We start from the raw sequence: 19,298 nt of genomic DNA, 5'->3' as shown, positions 1-19,298 counted from the left end.
ATCTGAGGAATCAAGATAGAAAATTACACGATGAAACAAGAAAAGCAGAAGATATCACCTATCTGAGGAATCGAGATATCACTTATCTGATGAATCAAGATATTCCTTATATGAGGAATCAAGATAGAAAAACACATGATGAAACAAGAAAAGCGGACAATATCACTTATTTGAGGAATCAAGATAGAAAAACACACAATAAAACAAGAAAAGAAATTAATCAAAAAAACAAACCAAAAGTGTTATCGTGCCAATGACAGGAAGATGCAGAAATCCTGTGGAGGTTTTAAAAAGAAAGAAATTAAATACATTGAGACAGCTGATGTTCCTCTCCGGCAAAACTATTGTATTGGTAAACGTATGATTCAAAGAAGTAGATTTATCAGAAGCGGGAAAAAAGAAGTAGGTTTTTGTTTGTGCCACGGAGACGGAGTGCCCTCTTCTTTGCCAGTTCTTTTGAGAAAAAAGATGTCATTTACTAAACCTCTTTCTTGCCAATCCCTTTTACCAAACATCTAGTTCTACAGTGCAGATTCTATCAAGAGGAAAAAGAAAGAAAGAAAGAAAGAAAAAGAAACGAAATTCAACTAAAGAAGAGTTCAAGAAACACACGATCTGCAGATGAATCGGGAAGCCCGACCTCCTTGGATTGAACCTGAGACCGATCGACCCACCTAAAAATTCCTTTTTCCGTCTTCCGCCAATGGCGTTAATTTCTCATACATAAAATAATAAATATATATTAAAGCCAAGGTCAGCCTAACGTCATCGAAGATCCCATCGCCCCGGACGGCTACCATAACCTGATCCTTCTCCTGTCCCCGACGAGCGCTGGTATTATCGATGGGGAAAATATTATTTGATTTAACATCGATCGGGAAATAAAAATGATTGCTGGTACGCCGAGGCCAAACAATGCTAGCGATGGCGTCCATGGTTTGGCGAAATCCACCCTCGGCGCCGGATTTTGCAGCCCGAGGTTCTTCTCGACGAGGGTTGGAGGATCCTCTCGAGGACTAAACGTCAAAACAAGGTGGCAGGTCTCCGTCGTTCATCATTTGATATATTTTTTTTGTTTACTTCATTAGAAAATTAATGATGTGATTAAATAAAAACAATTTTCTCCGCCCTGTTCTCGTTACCCATCCTCGATCTTATCCATATAAACCAAGCTGCTTGCTCGCCGGGCTTCACAGGGCCGCATGGAGAACAAGTACGTCACCATCAAGCGCTTTATCGATGGCCTCCCGTCCGGGCTCGACTTCGAGCTGAGGAGTGCCCCCCTGACCCCGGCGACCCCGCAAGGATCGGAGGATGTGATCGTGAAAAATCTCTTCGTTTCCATCGATCCATACCAAATCAATCGAATGAAAGAATACAGCTCTTCTCAGGAAACGGTGGAGGTCGCCAGACGGCTCCTTCCTGGACAGGTGATGCGGAGTTAATCCATTCGTACGCATGAATTGCTGCATCGGTTTCTCTTGCGTGCAGTTTTGTGACCCTCCAGGTCTGGAAGAAGGCTTTAATTTTGGGCTCCGTTCTTCGTTTTCGTTTCGCTGCAGAGAATCGATGCGTTTGGTGTGGGGAGGGTTGTGGCCTCTGGCAACGCCGAGTTTAAGAGGGATGAGCTGGTGGCTGGGATGCTGGGCTGGGAGGAGTACACGGTTGTCCGGCCAGGAGTCATGTTGACGAAGATCGATAGCAACTTGGACTTCCCACTCTCTTACCATCTGGGCATCCTAGGTCGGTCGGTCGGTCGGTCGGTCGTTCATCGGCGCTGCAGCTGCTGCTGCTGCTGCTGCTATACTTCTCTCTCTCTCTCTCTCTCTCTCTCTGGTTTTTTTTCCCCCCAAAATTTTATAATTGCCACAATAAATTACAGAGTAAAGATTGTATGGGAATTAGCTAATTCAGGAATCAATCCCTGTTTGCACAGGGCCTAGCGGGCTGACGGCATATGCTGGCTTCTACGATGTCTGCAAACCGAAAAAGGGCGAGAAGGTTCTCGTATCAGCAGCATGCGGATCCGTTGGACATCTGGTTGGCCAATTTGCTAAGCTCTCAGGTTGCTATGTGGTCGGTTGTGCTGGAAGCAAGAAAAAGGTATCATCCTCACCGCGAACTCCGGGCCTTCAATTTTTTTTTAAAAAAAATAATTTTAGAAAAAAAACCTTAGGTCGTACCAAAATATATTTCCAGCTCTACACCATTTTAGAAATTTAGTTATCAGATGGCAAATATTTTTTTTAAAAAAACCTACTTCTGAAGCTCTATTACCAAAGCGCGTAGTTCCCCTGCATATGATCTCATACCAGCTTTTAGATGGGTTTCATCAAACAAACGTTCGCACAACCCCTCGTTGCTAAATCCTATATCCATGTGAAAACTCATAAACAAAGACACCGGATTGCATAAAAGTCGTGGCATCTTGATCTTGTGGAATCACCAACTCAAACCATTAGCATGATTCACTATGATTCCGATCGCTTTGGCACTAAATAATGATCAACTCTGTGGAATGATTTGGAAGTATCACCAGATCGTCTAGATGCCTTAATTAATATTCGTACTTTTGATGACTCATTTGGGAGATTTTAGGTGGAACTTCTCAAGGAGAAGTTGGGATTTGACGACGCATTCAACTACAAGGAAGAAACTGATGTGAGGTCTGCTCTGAAGAGGTTAGCATTTTAATTCTGTACCTGCAAGCACAGGTTTGATCAGGCCGCCAGCGCCATCAAAAAACACACGCACCGAGACTTGAATGCGGATTAGTTCTAGCTCGGTTTTGTGAGATGACACCGCGTTCCTTGATGCTCTTCTTTGACAGGTACTTCCCCGATGGGATCGACATATATTTTGACAACGTAGGCGCAGAGATGCAGGAAGCTGCGGTGGCCAACATGAATGCCTTCGGCAGAGTGGCCGTGTGCGGTGCCATCTCCCGGTACACCGATGCAGGGAAGCGAGCGGCCCCTGACATGATCGATGTAATTTATAAACGAATCACCATCCGCGGGTTTCTCGCCTACGACCACCTTTCCATATATGACGACTTCATATCTGCGACATCCGACCACATCCGCCATGGTAGAATGCAGTCGCTCGAAGATATCTCACAAGGCCTCGAGAGCGTGCCCTCGGCCTTTGCGGGACTCTTTCGGGGCGACAATGTCGGGAAGAAGCTGGTCCAACTGGCTCACATTTGAGGAGATGATCACGATCTCGCATCGGAGGTGGTTTCATATGGGACGAAGGATATATCTGCCGATGAGTCCGAGCCATTGAGCTCGCTAAGGAAGCAGAAATCGCATGCATCTGAGTGTAGTTAATTTTCTAATCAAATAATCAGTTTCACATGTCATTGAGTTCAAATTAGAAAGTGGACGTGCCTGGTAGAAGCGTATGTCGCTTAAGGTTCAGGTAAGCTTTCTTTAGAAATGTAGGGGATTAGCTGTGCAATGAAAACTGAAATTTTGTATGTCCATTTGGGTGGGACGCGATGCATGCCAAACTCTTGAGATTCACACTCAACAGACACTTTGCTGGTAATTAACTAGCTTAGCCTTTGGGTCGGGTCCATGCCAGAGAGATGCACATCTCATCTTTGGGCATCATGTGGTTGCACATATACCCGGATGGCTGGTTGACAGCAGCGATGTGCTCGACGATGTGCCCGAGCTAAACAAATATGGGGAGGTTAGACAGAGATCATGAGAAGGCCGGGCGGAGATTATGAGGAGATCAAGTGCAGAGAATGAGAAGGATAAAAATTGACATAAAAAAAATGAAAATTTTTTATTTATACTTTTTTTCAGAAATAACGAAGGTTATTTAAAAATATAGAAACAAGATTATGGATTGAATTCCATGTTTTTGTTTGTAAAAAAAGCCTAGGTTGTCGTCTTGCAAAACATTCCAATGGATGAACTTTGCCAAATAGTCAATAGCCAAACAAGACGGCTTTGCGTGGTGACCGCTAGCCTACTACACTTCATTCATCGTTTAGTTAGTTGGCGCACAGTTTGCTGCCATCCACTCGCTCCAACATCAGCCCTTCGCTCCTTATCCTCCTCTACGTAGACTTGGCATCTTATCCGCTCTTCTTACGAGAATTCATGACCTCCAACGAGTCAAAAAAATGGCCTCAGCTGCCATTTTTTTTTTTAAAAAAAAATGGAGACTTGTGTCCTTTTCATGAGTCTCCTTTTCAATCGTACATGGGCCCGATCAGCTTTGTTTCAACCTCCATGGCCAATTACATTTCCGGTAAAACTGATACAGGGAAACTCGTGTTCTGAGCAATATGTATTTGGTATGGATGCTGGACAAAGGTTGCATTCCTCTGAGAGAATATTTAGGGGGGCTCTGAACCAAACGATTCAGATAACACGCACTAGTTGAATTGGTGCTTGACACCTGGTGCTACCTGGTGTTGCAGGTCCAGTGGGTTTACGGCCTGACCAAGCCAAAAAAAGGTGAGAAAGTAGGTGTTTGTGTCGGCAGCATCGGGATCGGTTGGAAATCTCGTCGGCCAATTTGCAAAGCTCTCTGGTTGCTATGCTGTCGGATGTGCTGAAGTCAGACAAAGGTCTCAGCTTTCTCTAGTTAATATCTTTCCACCCACCCTATTACTATTCCTTTTTGATGAACCTGCATGCCTCTTATCAACAAATAATTTGAGGACCAGAGATTTGATCCTACCGTTTCAATGATACACTGCTATTTGAATTACATGAAGTTTTTACAGCTTCATACACTACTGAAAAAGGAGATGAAATGATGAGGTTCCATGACGGCCCCGGATGCCCTGACTTTATTGTTTCTGATGCTCCGTTTGGTGGGATTTTGGGTACATCTGCTGAAAGAGCATGGATCTTGCTAAATTGGATTATCTAGGTGTCAAAGAGAAGCAATATGTTTGTTTTTGCCGTGTTTCAGATTCTCCCAAGATTAATCATGCTTTAAGTGATTTCTTTCAAAAAATACAATGTATAAGTATATATGTGATCTTCTTTATCAGGAAAACAAATGAAAATGACAATCTGCCAATGGAGAGACCACCTTTAAACTCACTATAAGAAGGCACAGAAATCTTGGTAATGTCAGTAAGATGTCTCATCCATTATGGATATAAAGATGCATGTGTACAAATTGACTAGAGAGTATACATGATATATCTGCGCAATTGGTCTAGGTGCCTGGTTATTTAATACAGACTATCCAGTATGTAGAGAAGAACCTGAAACTAGGACTATCAGCTCCTTATATCTCGCATGATTCTGACTCTGACCGGCCAAATATCATATAGCGATTGTTGGCAACATTGTCATATGCAAAATCCCTCATTAACCTACAAAATTTTCATATAAGGAACTCATTCTGGTTACAGTACAAGATAAATAAAAGAACAAGACTCGATTCGTTAATAAAGAAAGCTATGATCTTTTATATTCGAGGAGCTTACAGAGGCACCATCTTTAACAAGAGTGCTAGTTGAGGGAAAGGCAGGTCAAGGTACTCCATTATCTTCAACACTGCTTCAGACTTTATATATGATCTACAAGCCAACAAAGAAAAAGAAAAAAAAGAAACCTGTCATCAATGCTTTTCGAACAGATAAATATGACAGCATGTGTATGTACATTTTATTTCTTGTTTTGCGACAGATAAATCATATTAATCTGATAAGCTCCTTATGAGGCAAATTTTCGGTCGGCACCTACGCAGAGTAACCCTAACATCATGGCAATTCGCAAGGCAAATGTATGATGATAACGGATGCTATACTCTCACCAACTTCATCACACTGGACGATTTATATCTCAATGCATGATTTGGATCGCAAGGGCAACATTTCCAACTTGATACTATGAAAAGAGGATTCTTGTGACTGTATTATACCTATCCTGTTCAACAAGCACGACACTAGAGATGTCGTCAGGTGATCTCCCTGATCTCCGCAGAAGCTTCCTGCCAGGCTCGCTCTGCAGTGCTTCAAACCTTATTCTCCTGTTCAATTTATGCACATAAAAAAAAAGCAGGGGAAATAAAAACAAGGCGAAAAAAAAAGCGCAAGTAGTTAGAAATTGGAACCAATATTCTGCATACCCATGATACAAAATTTCAACAGAATAACATATAGTGAAAAAGAGTGAAGGGGGAAAATGAGAAGGAAGAGAAAAAGAAAACAAGAATGCTCGGGGATTGGAAGGTATTCATCCGGACAAAACATAGCAAATCGTAATGTACTTCTACCATTATCAATTACTTTCAAATACGATCGCATATACCAAGGGTTGTTTTTGAAACCTTCGACTTAAGAAGTCAGCTTTTTTTCTTCTTTTTTTTTTTTGAAGAAAAGAAATCAGTTTTGATCCAGGAAAAGGAAAAGAACTGCTGTGGAAATTACAAATGTAAATATAAGATGCAAAAGGAAGGAGGAAAACAATGAAGAGAAGTGAAAGAAGGGTCTCAATTTTAGGAAAATGGCTGACCTGTGGCGGTCATTCTCCCTTACGAACCGGACACCTCCATTACACAAATTGCAAACACCTGCGACAACAATATCATCAGAATAAAGAAACCATCCGGATATATATCTTGTAAAAAAAAATTAAACGAAGCCAACAAGGTTAAAGAATGAAGGTCGTTATAATGTTATATCGGTTGTTGCAATGGGTTCTGAGGCCTCTTGCTTCATCATATGACCCACCTTCCAAGGTGAAGGAGTGCGGCGGCCGCTAATGGCATGGATGATGCTGATAGGTTGGTGAGGAAAGGCGATGAGGGGCCAAATTATTCGATTGCCTGCCTTTTCGAGCTGGGTGTAATGAACCGACCAAATCCTTGTATCTATTTATCTGGTTAGCTGTCGGATTGCATTCTTATCGATACGGTGCGACATAAGGTGATTCTTAAGCATTAAAAAATTGAAGTGGGCACAAAATATCACCGGCTCGAATCTTCTTAGATTATGAAAAGATACATAGTTGGGGAGCTTATGGATGATTAACCTGCGGTGTTTCTTTGCATCTATAGATTATAGGATCCGTTGTTAACTGGGGAGGGGGATAGTAATTGCAGTGAAGGCTGGAAGAGGGAGGAGTACCATCGAAGAGCATGATGGGCCTGCTGTCGCCGTTGTTGAAGTACTCGGCGTCGGTGACCTTCACCCAGTCGACGACGGCCTTGGCCGCCAGGCTGGTGGTGGTTGTGGGGAGGGCGAGGCGCTTCGGCCCCATCCCCGCTGCTACCACCGGTGGTGATCGGGCCGGGAGAGGGAGGACGGCCATCCGCAGCCTATTCTATTCGTGCACCATATCCGGAAGCACAAGGGCGTTCTGGTCGATTACTTACGGACTCGTTGAGTCCGAGCGGAGCCAGTCGTGGCCGGAGGTCCACCGCACATAAGATTTTTCCTTTTAACGAAGCATATCATCAATCTCATAGCATTCACCCAGATAAAACACCGTACATCTTTTCATTTTTGCGCTGTTATCGCCCCTCTTTGAGCGGTCCCCAACCAGAAAAAAAAAACGCTTATAATGCGTTTGGGTGCCACGGTTGGCGGTGGTGGGAACGTTGGGGACACTATTGATGATAATAGGCGATGGACGCAATGAGGTGCACTGAAATGACGCTCAACTGAAGAAAGATAAAGGATGGGTAGTCGGTTCAAATCATCTATTCTAATGCTGTCTTTCCATGGAATTATATCCATCCATGGTTGGACGCAAAAAGTATCAGCTGACAAACTGGGTCCCGGGATCAATTGAAGGATCCCAACAAGTAATCCATAGAGATACGATACCACCCGATCGCATTTCCACTTGCAAATGATGCAAGATTCAGCAAGAAACAAGTGATGTCAGGGATCGGACAGAGAGAAGTGGGCGGACGAGCATGCTTCATCATAAGCATGGATTGCTGTCATTCGCACCACAAGAAAACCAAACGCGTACAGGAAAAGCTATAAAAGCCACGCGATACTACCATTTACTCATACAGCCAGTTGCAGCCTCGACTATCAATATAACAGCACAAAGCAGCTGAAAGCACCATGGAGACAATCATCTCCACTTGTAAATACATGCTTGATATAAATGATATTACGACATCGATGCAGCAGTAGCGTGCCGAACTGCAGCATACGGTCCATCCATGGCGAAGGCGTCGAGAAGAGATGCCGGAGAGGTGCTGCATAGCCGACTAACTAATTCATACACTCTTACAAAGATACATTTATGGAACCTTCAGCTCTCAGCCATCCAAAGATTGCTTCACCCGCGTCCGCACTGAGGAGACCTTGCTGCTGCAGCAGCGAAGAGCAGGCCAACAGCGCAAAGCTTCAGAATTCACAATTCACTACCACATCTGCTGGCATATTGTACATGTCAAAGGCAATGCTTCTCATCGAAGCCATCCGCCGAAAGCAAACCTGTGATGAGGCGTTTAAGCCTCTCAGCACCGGGCCCAGGCCTGAGCTCATTCCTATTCCTCACAATGTCGTGTGTATCATTACCATCCATCTTTAATGCACCATACCATCCACCAGGCACAAATCCATCAGCATCACGACCCAAGAGCTCTTTGTCGATCTTGTCGAGCACTGCATCATCTCTGCCAAACTTCCTTGCAAAAGGAGCATTGCTGTCTACCATTCTCGAGAAGTCATCCAGAGTGAGGAAGTGCGGATGCTGCTTTGGGGGGTTGTCCCAAGATATGAAATGGAGGTCATGATTAACAGTGGTGTTGCGGAATTCTGGTGCATTGCAGATCACTGTATGGAAGTATCCCTCAGGCGAGGAAAGAAAATTTGCGTAGTACATTAGGACTGTCCGTGGAAGGTTGTCCCATCCCCATAAGCAGAATTCTATGAACTGATGAGAAAGCATCATCCAAGCAGAGCCTAAAAAGACAATAACCAATAGCTCAATACCGTCGTAAACACTATTTCCACAGATCATAACTATGGAACTGAACATCCAAGGCAATACAAATCCAGTATCATCATATGCTAAAAAGAAAAGAAAGCACTTCTATCTCCATTACAACTGCAGTTGTAGCATTCACATATTCAATTTACATAAATCTACCTATTCGATCAAAATAACGTGAAATGTTTGCTAATAAACCTGGCGTGACGTTGTATGCATACAGAATTGCATGTTATAAGCATGACAAAATGTGGTGTTATAACAACAACACCCTTTGTCACATAAAAATCTGACATTTTTGTATTTTATTTTCCAATTTCTACAATGCATAATTTCCTTGTTTGTCGGACAGGTTTAACTAAAAACCATGAATATCCAAAAACCAATCTGCAGAAAGTCTACATGCTGCACAAAAATTGTGCGTTGAATAGTCGTATTGTTAATTGAATAAATAGCCTAAGAATGGAGGCTTCACTACTTTACTAAAGGGAAGTTGACATTAAAGGTCGAACCTCAAGACAGGGTGGTTTATTCTATCCATGAACATGGACTATTTCTGATGTAATGCAGAGTTGAAAGATTACATCTTGTTTCTATAATCGTATCCATGTTTCCTGAACAAAGATATAATTGACATATCAGAATTGGACACAAATGAATATATTTTCTTTCATATCTGAAATACGAACACATATCTATGAATATGTGTTGATTTGTCCATATGTCTGAACCGTTACAATAATAATAATAACACCTAATAATTCATATTTAACTTGCACCCAGCCTTTGTTATTTGAAGATCCCAATTTTTGCCTTTCCGCCTGCAAACACTCATCTAATTTATATTTGCATATATTTGTATCAAATACGGATACTGCTACCTTTAATTCCTTATAGTTTATATCACGTGTGTATCGACTACGATATCCAGCTCATGATTTTACTTATATCAAAATCAGCCAACACAAGCGGATACAGACAGATTAGCATATGCGATATATTTCTACAACTGATCTGTATCCGCTCTGTACAACCCCAATCATAAATCATTCAAGAAGGAAATGACAGGAATATTCAACTTTCCTACTATTGCACTTGATGGTGATCTCTTAAAGTTCTTCTGAATCTGTTCTGAATGGGTTCTATGAGCACATTAAATGCTGGGATTTACAACTACATTTTTTTTTCCATCATCAACTTTCAAAGATTTTCTAAGGTATCAAATAGTAGCACGGTGATGTCAGTATGCATCCAAAATGGCTCCAAGCAAAGAGTTCAATTCTTTTAGTACAACACATAATTTAGTTATAACTGTAGTAAACTGCAAAGTGATGTTCCTTAAAGTGATGGAAAAGTAGAGAGAGGAGAAAAAAAATAATTGACTGACATAGAATTGATTAGGTAGCAAGTGAATGTTAAAAAGTTGGTATCACCTTTGCTATGCTAGCAGCAACTACCATATCATGACTTAGCATGGTACAACACATACCAGCAACAAGACTTTAAACCTTTTTTCTAGACTAATGTTTTATAGGTTAAAAAGTTGGAAGGGAGATTATTTTTGGCAATTCAAATCATCCTTGATATCCATCATGTCGAAGAATCATGGCAACCAAAAGAACCTCCAATGCTTGTATCTTGAGATCGGTATTGACTCTTTTTATAAGAACAGATAACAACCTCTAATATATCATGGCTTGCCAAGAGGTCTTGTTTCAGCTTTCCACTATAGAGGAAAAAAATTAATTATATTCAAGTGGTTAGAAGGAAACGGGGCTTTTTTAATATTTTAGATTCCGTAGAACACAAGCATCCAGGCTTGATAGTAACACAGAAGATAATGAGCAACATGAATTCCAATGATGGAAAAATCGCTGTTTTATGCAAGTGGACTGAAAGAAGCAATGTTTTTTTTGTTAATTAAAGTTCCTATGAACACAAGCATTGTAGATGTAGTACCACACTAATAAGACAGAAGCTCGTAAGCGACATGGTTTTCAGCTGCAAGTTGCTCCTTTCTTAACATACATACAGTTCGGTCATCCAACTTTTCTCTACAGTCCATGATATATTTCACCAAGAGCTACCATATAAATTCCCTTTTTGTATCTCATGTAATATAGCTAGGCACTGGTATTTTAACCTGTAAAAAACAATCAACCAAATTCGACGGGGCCATGAATTTTTCGATTATGTGAAAAGGTATGTACCATGCAGGCAAGTGGAAAGAGTAAAACACTGCTAATTTTTGAGGTCTGGAGCATAGGGAGATGCATGGACTTCTCATACTAATTACAATGCTATTCAAGATAATAAGTGCCAAAAATTTATGTAATTGGAACTTTGGACTTTGGCAGACCATGACTGCCTGAATAGGAGGTACCAAATGCATCCTCCTAGAAACCAAACATACAAGGACACAGGCCAACACTCTGATGTTGGCAGCTGAATGGCTAGAATTAGTTAGAGATGCTTCACCTGTAAAGAGCTTGAATGCGGTAGGTACACTCCTCTTCTCTGTAACCCAAAACACGTCCGACTTCTGCAACTTATACAGCCCAGGGTCTATGATAACAGGCTTGGCCCTTTGGTACCTGCACAATGGAGTTTGGACCAAACAATCAGTTTTGCAACAACGATATGTGATGCCGCGCTATGGAAAGGAACGATGGATTGAACCATTGATGCTATTTGGCAGATGTTTCACATACTCCTTCCATCCAATGTCGCTTGTATGCTCGATAAAATTCAGATATCTTGGCAAACTTGAAAGCACGTGGAGCAGATCTGTGCAGCCAGGAGGGGAGGAAAAAAAAAAAACAGAACCATCAAAACAAGCAATATACAATGAATCAGCCAGCGAGGAATTCTTTGTCCATTAATCGGTCACATAACACAACAGCAGCCCGAGCAACCGAGAGCAGCCAAGATATCTTCGTTTAAAGAGTTAATAATTTTCTTTGTATTAGAGAATATAGAAACCCTATATAGTTTATATTTATATATATATATTGGAATGCGGCGGAGAAAAACACGACCATTTTGTACTTGAGTCGTGAATAAATGGGTGTGATATGGCGGAAGCAAAACTGAAACTTGAGGCCGTTCCAGAACGGAAGTGGAAGAATCTATGAAGAGGAAGCACCGAGCAGATATTTTCATCAATTTCAAGGCCGCCTGAGAGAAGAAAGCTCTAAAATTCCGTTTTATATATACATATTATAAACAAGTCGTGCATAGAATGTTTGAGGGAGATCATATCATCTCAAAAGCCCGAACAGAACAGGAAGGGGTTCCAATTCGCCTCAGCTGGACATGGGAATGAAAGCAGTGATGAAGGACGGATTCAGCTCGAGAGCACCTCAAATTAGAATCAAAAGAAAGGGAGAAATAATAAGAGAATCTTACCGTCCTGGGTGACAAGGGGGTAGTCGGAGGCGCTGAGGTTGATGAACCAATCCCAATCGCCGGCATCCCTGAGGAGGATCGCCGCGGCGTGTAGCGTGTTGGCGACCATGGTGGGGCCCCGGTAGGTGACGAGGTTGGCCCGGGCGACGACCCGGACGTTGCCGAAGCGGGCGTAGACGGGGTCGCCGCGGACGGCGGCGGCGAGCTCGAGGCGCTCCGCCGGGGGGGCCTCCAGGTCGAGGTGCAGCACGTAGCGGTTGTTCGGGTGGTAGAGCGCCCGAAGGGTCCGCCTGAGGCTGCTGCCGTCGCCGGCGGAGCCGGAGATGAGGAAGGCGAGGCGGGGTACGGAGCGGGCGGGGGTGGCGGGGAGCGGGGGTAGGCGGAGCTTGGGCTCGACGAAGAGGGGCTCGTTGATGGCGGAGGAGGAGGAGGAGGGGATCTGGGAGAAGGACAGGAAGAGGAGGGTCTGGCCGGAGGAGAAGAAGAGGAGGGAGGCCAAGAGGAGAAGAGAGGCTAGGAGCGGTACCGCCCACTTCCGCTGCTGCTGCGGCGGCGGCGGCGGCGAGAGCTTCGTGTCCATGGCTTGGCACCAGCCGCCGCAGGTGAGGTGTTAATGGTAGCAAGGAAAAAGATGTAAATAATCAACTTAGATATAAAAAAAATAACAGGAAAATTATCAAAGAAAGACTCTGATATAATATACTCTTGATATTAATCACCTATATTTATGCAAAAGACTTTCAAACCCGATGTCAGCCATTTTGACCGTAATGAGTAGGGGTGGATATGGTTTAAAAGTAAAACCCACGACATTTAAAAATCAGTCAAGAGGTCATAACTTTAACATTTTTTTTTTTCGAACAACTTTTTGAGATTTGCATTATGATGCATTTCTTAAAAGCGCTGTCCCTAGCGGTCGAGCCTAAATTCTATTATTTGATGTTTGAAATAGACCGATTAAACTAAAAGTTATTTTTGGATAAAATTTTGGCTAGATATATTTTCCAATTTGAGAAGAAACGGATGAAGCGATAGAGGCAGAGTTGATAAAAAAAAGTTGATATCCATTTTTTGAAGAATTTTAATTTTTTTGAATTTATTTCTTTTAGTTATTATTATTTTAAGAAAAAAAAGTACTATTAGAATTAGAAAAAAGAATCAATTGTGCAATGATAGATTTTATGGTTATGATTAGAGGCTGTATATCTTAGTTTTAGATTATCAATGAATGAAGGAGGATTTAAGCCATACTTTTATATTTTTTTCATTTTTTTTTTTTGAGAGAGATTTGAGTTGAGCAAAATTAGAATTTTTTTTTCTTTGTCTGATATGACATTTAGGTAATCCCCTAATATGGCATTTAGCTAATCCAACATGAAAGTAAGCATGGAAGAGTTTAAATCCAATATACGTCGAAAATGGTTGCATGAATTCAAATTGTTTTAAATTCTTTACGCTGTAATTGAACATATCAAAAATTAAAAAAAAAATGCTAACATACAAAAAAGATAGCGTGGAGATTCTATGACAATTGTTGAAGAAAATTTAAATCTAAAAAAAAATCATCGTTTTTGCGTTTTCCTTAAAATATAGGTGGATGAGGGACGGGGATCCGCTCACCCAGTCAAATCCAGATGATGCGGCAACAGCAACCTCATGAAGTTAATCAAAAATTTCTAAGACAACTAATAGTCGCAGTGGTCGTCAGAACGTAACGTCATAACTAGGCATTTTTTTGTTTGGAAGGAAGCACATAACGCGACGCGGTGTAAACTTACGCGAGATCATGATCGCCCGTCAGTCCACCACGCGGAAGGAAACTAAAGGACGTGGCGATGACCGTTGGAAGGGAGCGTACCGCGTGGTCGGCACTCGGTAATCGGAATGACACCGCGTGGGCCCAGTAATTTCAATAAGCTGGCACGGAAGTGGGGAACCGGCGGCCAGAGACGGTAATAAATAAAAAAAACATTTTAACAAAAAAAAAAAAAAAACTAAGAAAGAAGGTATAGGGGAGCATGAGGCGACGGGCCACCGTGTCGGGAAAAATAACAGAGGACACGGGTGGCTCGGGATCGACGGCGAGAAAAGAAAGAGCAGGTGATCACGAGTGTTCTCAGTCCGCCAAGGGGAATAAATAAAGTGAGGGAAATGTTGGTAAATGTTTCTGATGCGAAGATGCCTCGGCCCCAGCTCCGGCATCAAGATTTTATTTTTTTAAAAAAATTAGAAATATTTCTAATTAGACCTAGTCCAATCTGAATTTTGGAAAATACTATTATTTTATGAAGATTAAAATAAACCACTGCAATAGCCACAATAAAATCTTTAAGATCCATTTAGTTGTCAGGGATAATCTGGCATAAAAATATAAATTTTATTTTAAATTACCATATTTAGTACGAAAAGCGGATGAAAGAGATGGTTTAATAAATAATGGATGATGTAATTATTTTCATGAAAAAAAGATAATATAAGTTTATTTTTCTATACTAAATTATCTAGGTGCGATAGTTTGAAAATATCATTTATTAACGAAAATAACCTCACTTATATCGTATTAAATTTTTTATTAACTATATTAATAAAATTAATATATTATTATATATTATGTTAATATATCATAAATATGTTAATAAACTGATCAATAATATTTATAAAAATAATATATTTATTAATAAATACTAATAATTAATAAATATTTATTAGTTATCAATAAATCTAACATGAGATTTATTAATAATTAATGTATTTATTATATGCCAAAATATACTAATATTTATTTATAATAAGAAATATATTTCATAATATGTGCATAATTAATCTAAAAATATACATTAACTCATATAAATATATTTTAATATTCAAAATAGTCATTATTTACCGTGTTAATAAGCGAGTTGCATATGGCCAACAAATGCATGGAGAAAAAAAATTATTATCTAAATTATTTATTTAAAAATATTGTTAAAAATTTAGTAATATTCTCATATAAGATTATCTCCAACAAAATATAGTAATTTTTTTTTAATATCATTTTTTCAAGTAATTTTTCTACCAATCAAATATAGTAAAACTTATTTTCCTTCCAAATATTTTTGTAGATAATAATTTTTAAAAATTGTCGGATTATTCTATAATACGAAATATCCCAACCGAATGAATCCTTACACAAACCAACATTCTTATCACATACGATCATCCCCAGCTAAATATAGTAATCTTTTTTCATTCGAATAATTTTTCTACCAATCAAATATAGTAAAATTTATTTTTCTTTATAATTATTTTTTAAATAAATAAATTTTTAAGATTATAAATTATTCTACAATCTGGCGTATCTCGATGAAACGAAGTCTTCCGATACGAGCACTCCCATAATAACGACTGCCTTTCTCCTCGCATGATGATGGAAGTGACGGTGCCTTGCTTCACAAGAGCAATGGATTTCAAAGATGGTGGGATGCAAAAATATAATAATCATCCACTTTTAAGCTTCTCAAAGTCGTGCGTGATGGGCAGCATGTCAACATTGCGTGCGGTCACCGTGCCATCTACGTTTGACCAATATTGTTAAAAAATATGTTCATTTTAAAGTGTAATGCCGAAGCTAATCCGTCTTTGAAGCATGCCTTATCATCATGTCTCAAAAAGATGATGGTAGACATAACTATGTTTGGGCAAGCAAACCAGAACTTTAATTAGCAGAGAAAAAGAACTAATGAGTTTTCTAAGATCTTGAGAAGCTTTTTTGAGTGGAAGTCGTATTACTGCTCTTGCCTACAAATCATGTGTTGAGCTTGATACAATTTTCAAGTCAAATTTCTCATCTCCAAGCATCATATATCAAACATTATAGATTGAGCTTACGAAAAGGATTTTTTTTTTTTAAAAAAAAAAGAGAGAAGAAGAAAAGAAAAGATAAACAATCATAAGATAGGAAGGAGCTTTATCATTTTCTATCACTCGGCATCAAAATTAACTTGCATCTTGTCCAAGTAGGAGCAAAATAAGCAATTCCATTAATGTGTGCATGGAACGGAGGGTGCAAGCTTTCTAAGTTTGCAAATCCTATTGGTGCGGATCCAATAGAACTACGGTTGAATCTTCCCTTGACTATATTTCATGATCTTTCAATATACAACTTCTCAAAAAGCAGAAAAGATCACATATATGAACTGGCCCTATAATAACTTATACCTAAAAAACAAAAACTTAGCAGGTAGAGATAAAATATTAAACTATACCTTCTACTGCCACAACAAAGTGGTTGCTTATATTTTACAAATTTCACAAAAAGGAGGGGAATAAAGAGGGTAAATCAATGTTTTAATCCTATCAAATCAAGTTGGTATTGGAGTTTGGACTTCTACATATGATGGGACCTTAATTTATAGTCCAGATGCACGAGCGGTACAAGTAGATAGGAGAAGGACTATTCGTGCTCGGAGTATAGTGAAGGATAAAGATTAATATAGTTGCCGGTTCTATTTCGACGGATGACAAGATAAAAGGATGTCTCATAAAATTTGAGAAGAAGATTGCTCAACTCACCAAGATCGTATTTTGATTGCCGATGCTTTTAAATACAATCATCATTAATTCCCACAGCAAAGCCGACTTCCACGTCTGGGGACAAAGATCTACCCTCTAACGAGGAGGATGAGCAACATGCAGACACTCAAAATCCTCCAATTCAGCCTTTCAAAGTTGAAGCTCATTTCGAGATTCTTGTATATGATGGGATTGTCGACGCAGAGAGGCTGGATAATTGGCTAGACCAATTAACTATAATTACACTAGCATCAGAAAGATAGTTTTTACATGCCTCAAGCTTTCCAACCATGCTCTTACCTAGTGAAATTTATATATGCAGCACAATGACATCTCTAATCTGATGTAGTATAAATTTAAGAGCCTAATCAAGAAGCCATTTTACCCAGTCAATCATGAGGAGGATTGTTAGATCAAATGGCAGTACTTGTGATAGAAGCATGACCAATCTATCCAGGATTTCACCATCGAGTTCTACAAGTAAGTCATCTCACTCGGATCTCCATCGATGATCATGCGATCTTCATGAAGTACGTCAGTTGTCTCCCAGAAGAAGTTGAAACTCTTCAAAGTTGAAAATATTAATGAAGCTAGTATAAAAGCCTTGTGAATTAAGGAGAAGAATTGGCCTAAGGGCGATAAGAATGGCGATAAGTTCAAGCAAAGTAGCAAAAAGCTATTCCAGAAAGAGGAGCAAAGCAAAAGTAGGCTAACATAATTTAGAGAAAATTATTGCGACCACTATGAGATCAATGGATATACTAAGAAAAAGTGTTGGAAGCTTTACCCCAAGTTGTAGCCGAAGAGGAAAAAGTTGAAGGATAAAGATTCTAAGAAGAAAAGAAAGGCAATTTTTAATTTGATAGAGGTTGAAGAACTACTTGAGCTTGAGTAAGCAGATTCAAAATTGACAATGATGGCAAGAAAATCCATGACAGCAACTGAAACAAACCTAGAACATGAGAAAAACTCTTTCACTTAAAAATCCAGAAGAAGCAAAGCATTATCAGAGCTATTATAGATCTTGGAAGCTAGAAGAACCTCATATATATATGCAAGCCTCATTTGGAAACTAAAGTTGTGGACCAAGCTTTATTTGGGTTCTTACCCTCTCGATGGATTCAAAAAGATATCGAGTAGAAGATCACCAAGTACTATAACTTTATATTTTTAATAACTGAGAGGTACATTGATGAGGTGACTTACGAAGTAGTTTTTTTAGATGTTTATCATATCATCCTTGGAAGCCCATGCCTTAGGGATTGAGATGCAGTCTTTTATAGTTGGCAGAGGAAAGTATCGACTTATAAAGTACATGAGGTAGTTTATAATTAATGCCTCTAAAACACAGAGGAACATATCTTGTAACTACAGCTTTGACGAAGCGACTTGCTAATGCCTGTAATAAATTTATGATGATGACACGAGAAGCTGATACTACTTATAAGAGGTCAAGCTCTCGCGAGATCTGGAAGTAAAGAAGACCAAGATTGGAAACTATCTCCAAGCAAAGCTAAATGATTTAGTTGCGAAGTGAGGAAGTAGGCATTTCCCCATCCATAATTTTTGATTTAGTAGGAGCTAAATCTTATAAACAAGAAGAACCCTGATTCAAAAGGATTGCTGGACTTGAGAAGGACTACTTTGGTCACTACAGGTAGGGCTGGAAAGGATTTAGAAGTGAGACTTGCATATCAAAAAGCTGAATCACATGCCAAACGTCCGAAAGTCGTAACTTGGTCATACGATATCTAATTTAGATGATTTTTTTAATTAGGTAATTTTTTGAGATCCATGACATATCCTCTCTCACTAAAAGAGGTAATGCAGTTAGCAATTATGTACAAATTCCATCATTTGGGTCCGAATTGAGTTGGTTAAACTAAAATTTTTTTCGAGAAAAATTTTAACTGGACATATCTCCCAATCTAGAAAGCAAATAGATAGAGTGATCAGAGATAAAGTTGATATAAGAATCGAAATCTACCCTTGTAGGATTTTAGTTTGTTTGTGTTGATTTTTTCTAGTCGTGTCTATTTTTAGAAAGCTAATTCTATTCAAACTATAAAAAAAAATCGATCCGAATTATGCAAGAATGGACCTTATTATTATAAATAAATAAATGCTATATCTTTCACTTTTAAATCATCAATGAAAGAAAAGAGGTTCTAAATCCTATTTTGGCCATTTTTTTCAGCTTTTTCTAAATTTTTGTTGAGCAATTTAAGTTGAGCAGATTGAGAAAATTTTTCTTTTTCTCAATTAGATTAGATATATTATGAGAGATTATATGGGCAAAGTTATATATGTTATTGCTAAACTTTTAGTTATTGTAAAAATGCTGAATCAAGGGCTATGTGGGAAGGCTAATGTACTGCTATTTTTATTCTATAAGAT

The 19,298-nt window shown here is 39.5% G+C and overlaps 3 protein-coding genes across 4 annotated transcripts; 1 reads left to right on the top strand and 2 right to left on the bottom strand.

Annotated features, from left to right (window-relative positions):
- Positions 1 to 776: 776 nt before the first annotated feature.
- Positions 777 to 3,485, top strand: LOC103708752 (2-alkenal reductase (NADP(+)-dependent)-like). 2 transcript variants are annotated; one of them, XM_089931095.1, is made up of 6 exons: positions 777 to 1,040; positions 1,197 to 1,430; positions 1,563 to 1,743; positions 1,937 to 2,103; positions 2,599 to 2,681; positions 2,831 to 3,485. In XM_089931095.1, exons 1-6 carry the CDS (start codon positions 888 to 890, stop codon positions 3,207 to 3,209), a joined length of 1,197 nt encoding a protein of 398 aa, XP_089787221.1. In that variant the 5' UTR covers positions 777 to 887; the 3' UTR covers positions 3,210 to 3,485. The 2 variants fall into 2 exon arrangements, with proteins under 2 accessions (XP_089787221.1, XP_008792045.4); XM_008793823.6 differs by having other exon boundaries at positions 827 to 1,033.
- A 1,609-nt stretch (positions 3,486 to 5,094) lies between these two features.
- On the bottom strand, positions 5,095 to 7,408 carry LOC103708753 (Putative thiol-disulfide oxidoreductase DCC). Its single transcript, XM_008793824.5, has 5 exons — positions 7,112 to 7,408; positions 6,498 to 6,555; positions 5,905 to 6,012; positions 5,468 to 5,560; positions 5,095 to 5,353 (listed from the first exon to the last, which is right to left on the bottom strand). The coding sequence occupies exons 1-5, from the start codon at positions 7,293 to 7,295 to the stop codon at positions 5,266 to 5,268; spliced, it is 531 nt and encodes a 176-aa protein (XP_008792046.4). The 5' UTR covers positions 7,296 to 7,408; the 3' UTR covers positions 5,095 to 5,265.
- A 553-nt stretch (positions 7,409 to 7,961) lies between these two features.
- Positions 7,962 to 13,078, bottom strand: LOC103708754 (beta-glucuronosyltransferase GlcAT14A-like). The gene is made up of 4 exons (XM_008793825.6): positions 12,348 to 13,078; positions 11,651 to 11,726; positions 11,418 to 11,533; positions 7,962 to 8,911 (listed from the first exon to the last, which is right to left on the bottom strand). Exons 1-4 carry the CDS (start codon positions 12,925 to 12,927, stop codon positions 8,397 to 8,399), a joined length of 1,287 nt encoding a protein of 428 aa, XP_008792047.4. The 5' UTR covers positions 12,928 to 13,078; the 3' UTR covers positions 7,962 to 8,396.
- Between the last annotated feature and the right edge of the window lie 6,220 nt (positions 13,079 to 19,298).

The sequence above is a fragment of the Phoenix dactylifera genome, chromosome 5 (assembly GCF_051530095.1).
Source record: "Phoenix dactylifera cultivar Ajwa chromosome 5, Ajwa_hap1_PhDact_Kaust_v1.1, whole genome shotgun sequence".
NCBI classification, from domain to species: Eukaryota; Viridiplantae; Streptophyta; class Magnoliopsida; order Arecales; family Arecaceae; genus Phoenix; species Phoenix dactylifera.
Note: the sequence above shows the minus strand (reverse complement) of the source record. Positions and strands in the feature narration are given on the sequence as shown.

Bases quoted from the DNA above. Each gene is read 5' to 3' on its own strand.
- LOC103708753 (XM_008793824.5), bottom strand. From the start codon at position 7,295: ATGGCCGTCCTCCCTCTCCCGGCCCGATCACCACCGGTGGTAGCAGCG. The intron at 6,013-6,497 runs GTCAGCCATTTT...TAAATTGAACAG, and splicing joins AGGGAGAATGACCGCCACAG to GAGAATAAGGTTTGAAGCAC. The intron at 5,354-5,467 runs GTAAGCTCCTCG...AAAATTTTGTAG, and splicing joins TTGTTAAAGATGGTGCCTCT to GTTAATGAGGGATTTTGCAT.
- LOC103708752 (XM_089931095.1), top strand. From the start codon at position 888: ATGATTGCTGGTACGCCGAGGCCAAACAATGCTAGCGATGGCGTCCAT. The intron at 1,431-1,562 runs GTGATGCGGAGT...GTTTCGCTGCAG, and splicing joins GACGGCTCCTTCCTGGACAG to AGAATCGATGCGTTTGGTGT. The intron at 1,744-1,936 runs GTCGGTCGGTCG...CTGTTTGCACAG, and splicing joins TTACCATCTGGGCATCCTAG to GGCCTAGCGGGCTGACGGCA.
- LOC103708754 (XM_008793825.6), bottom strand. From the start codon at position 12,927: ATGGACACGAAGCTCTCGCCGCCGCCGCCGCCGCAGCAGCAGCGGAAG. The intron at 11,534-11,650 runs GTATGTGAAACA...TCCATTGTGCAG, and splicing joins AGCGACATTGGATGGAAGGA to GTACCAAAGGGCCAAGCCTG. The intron at 8,912-11,417 runs GTGAAGCATCTC...TTGTCTTTTTAG, and splicing joins CGCATTCAAGCTCTTTACAG to GCTCTGCTTGGATGATGCTT.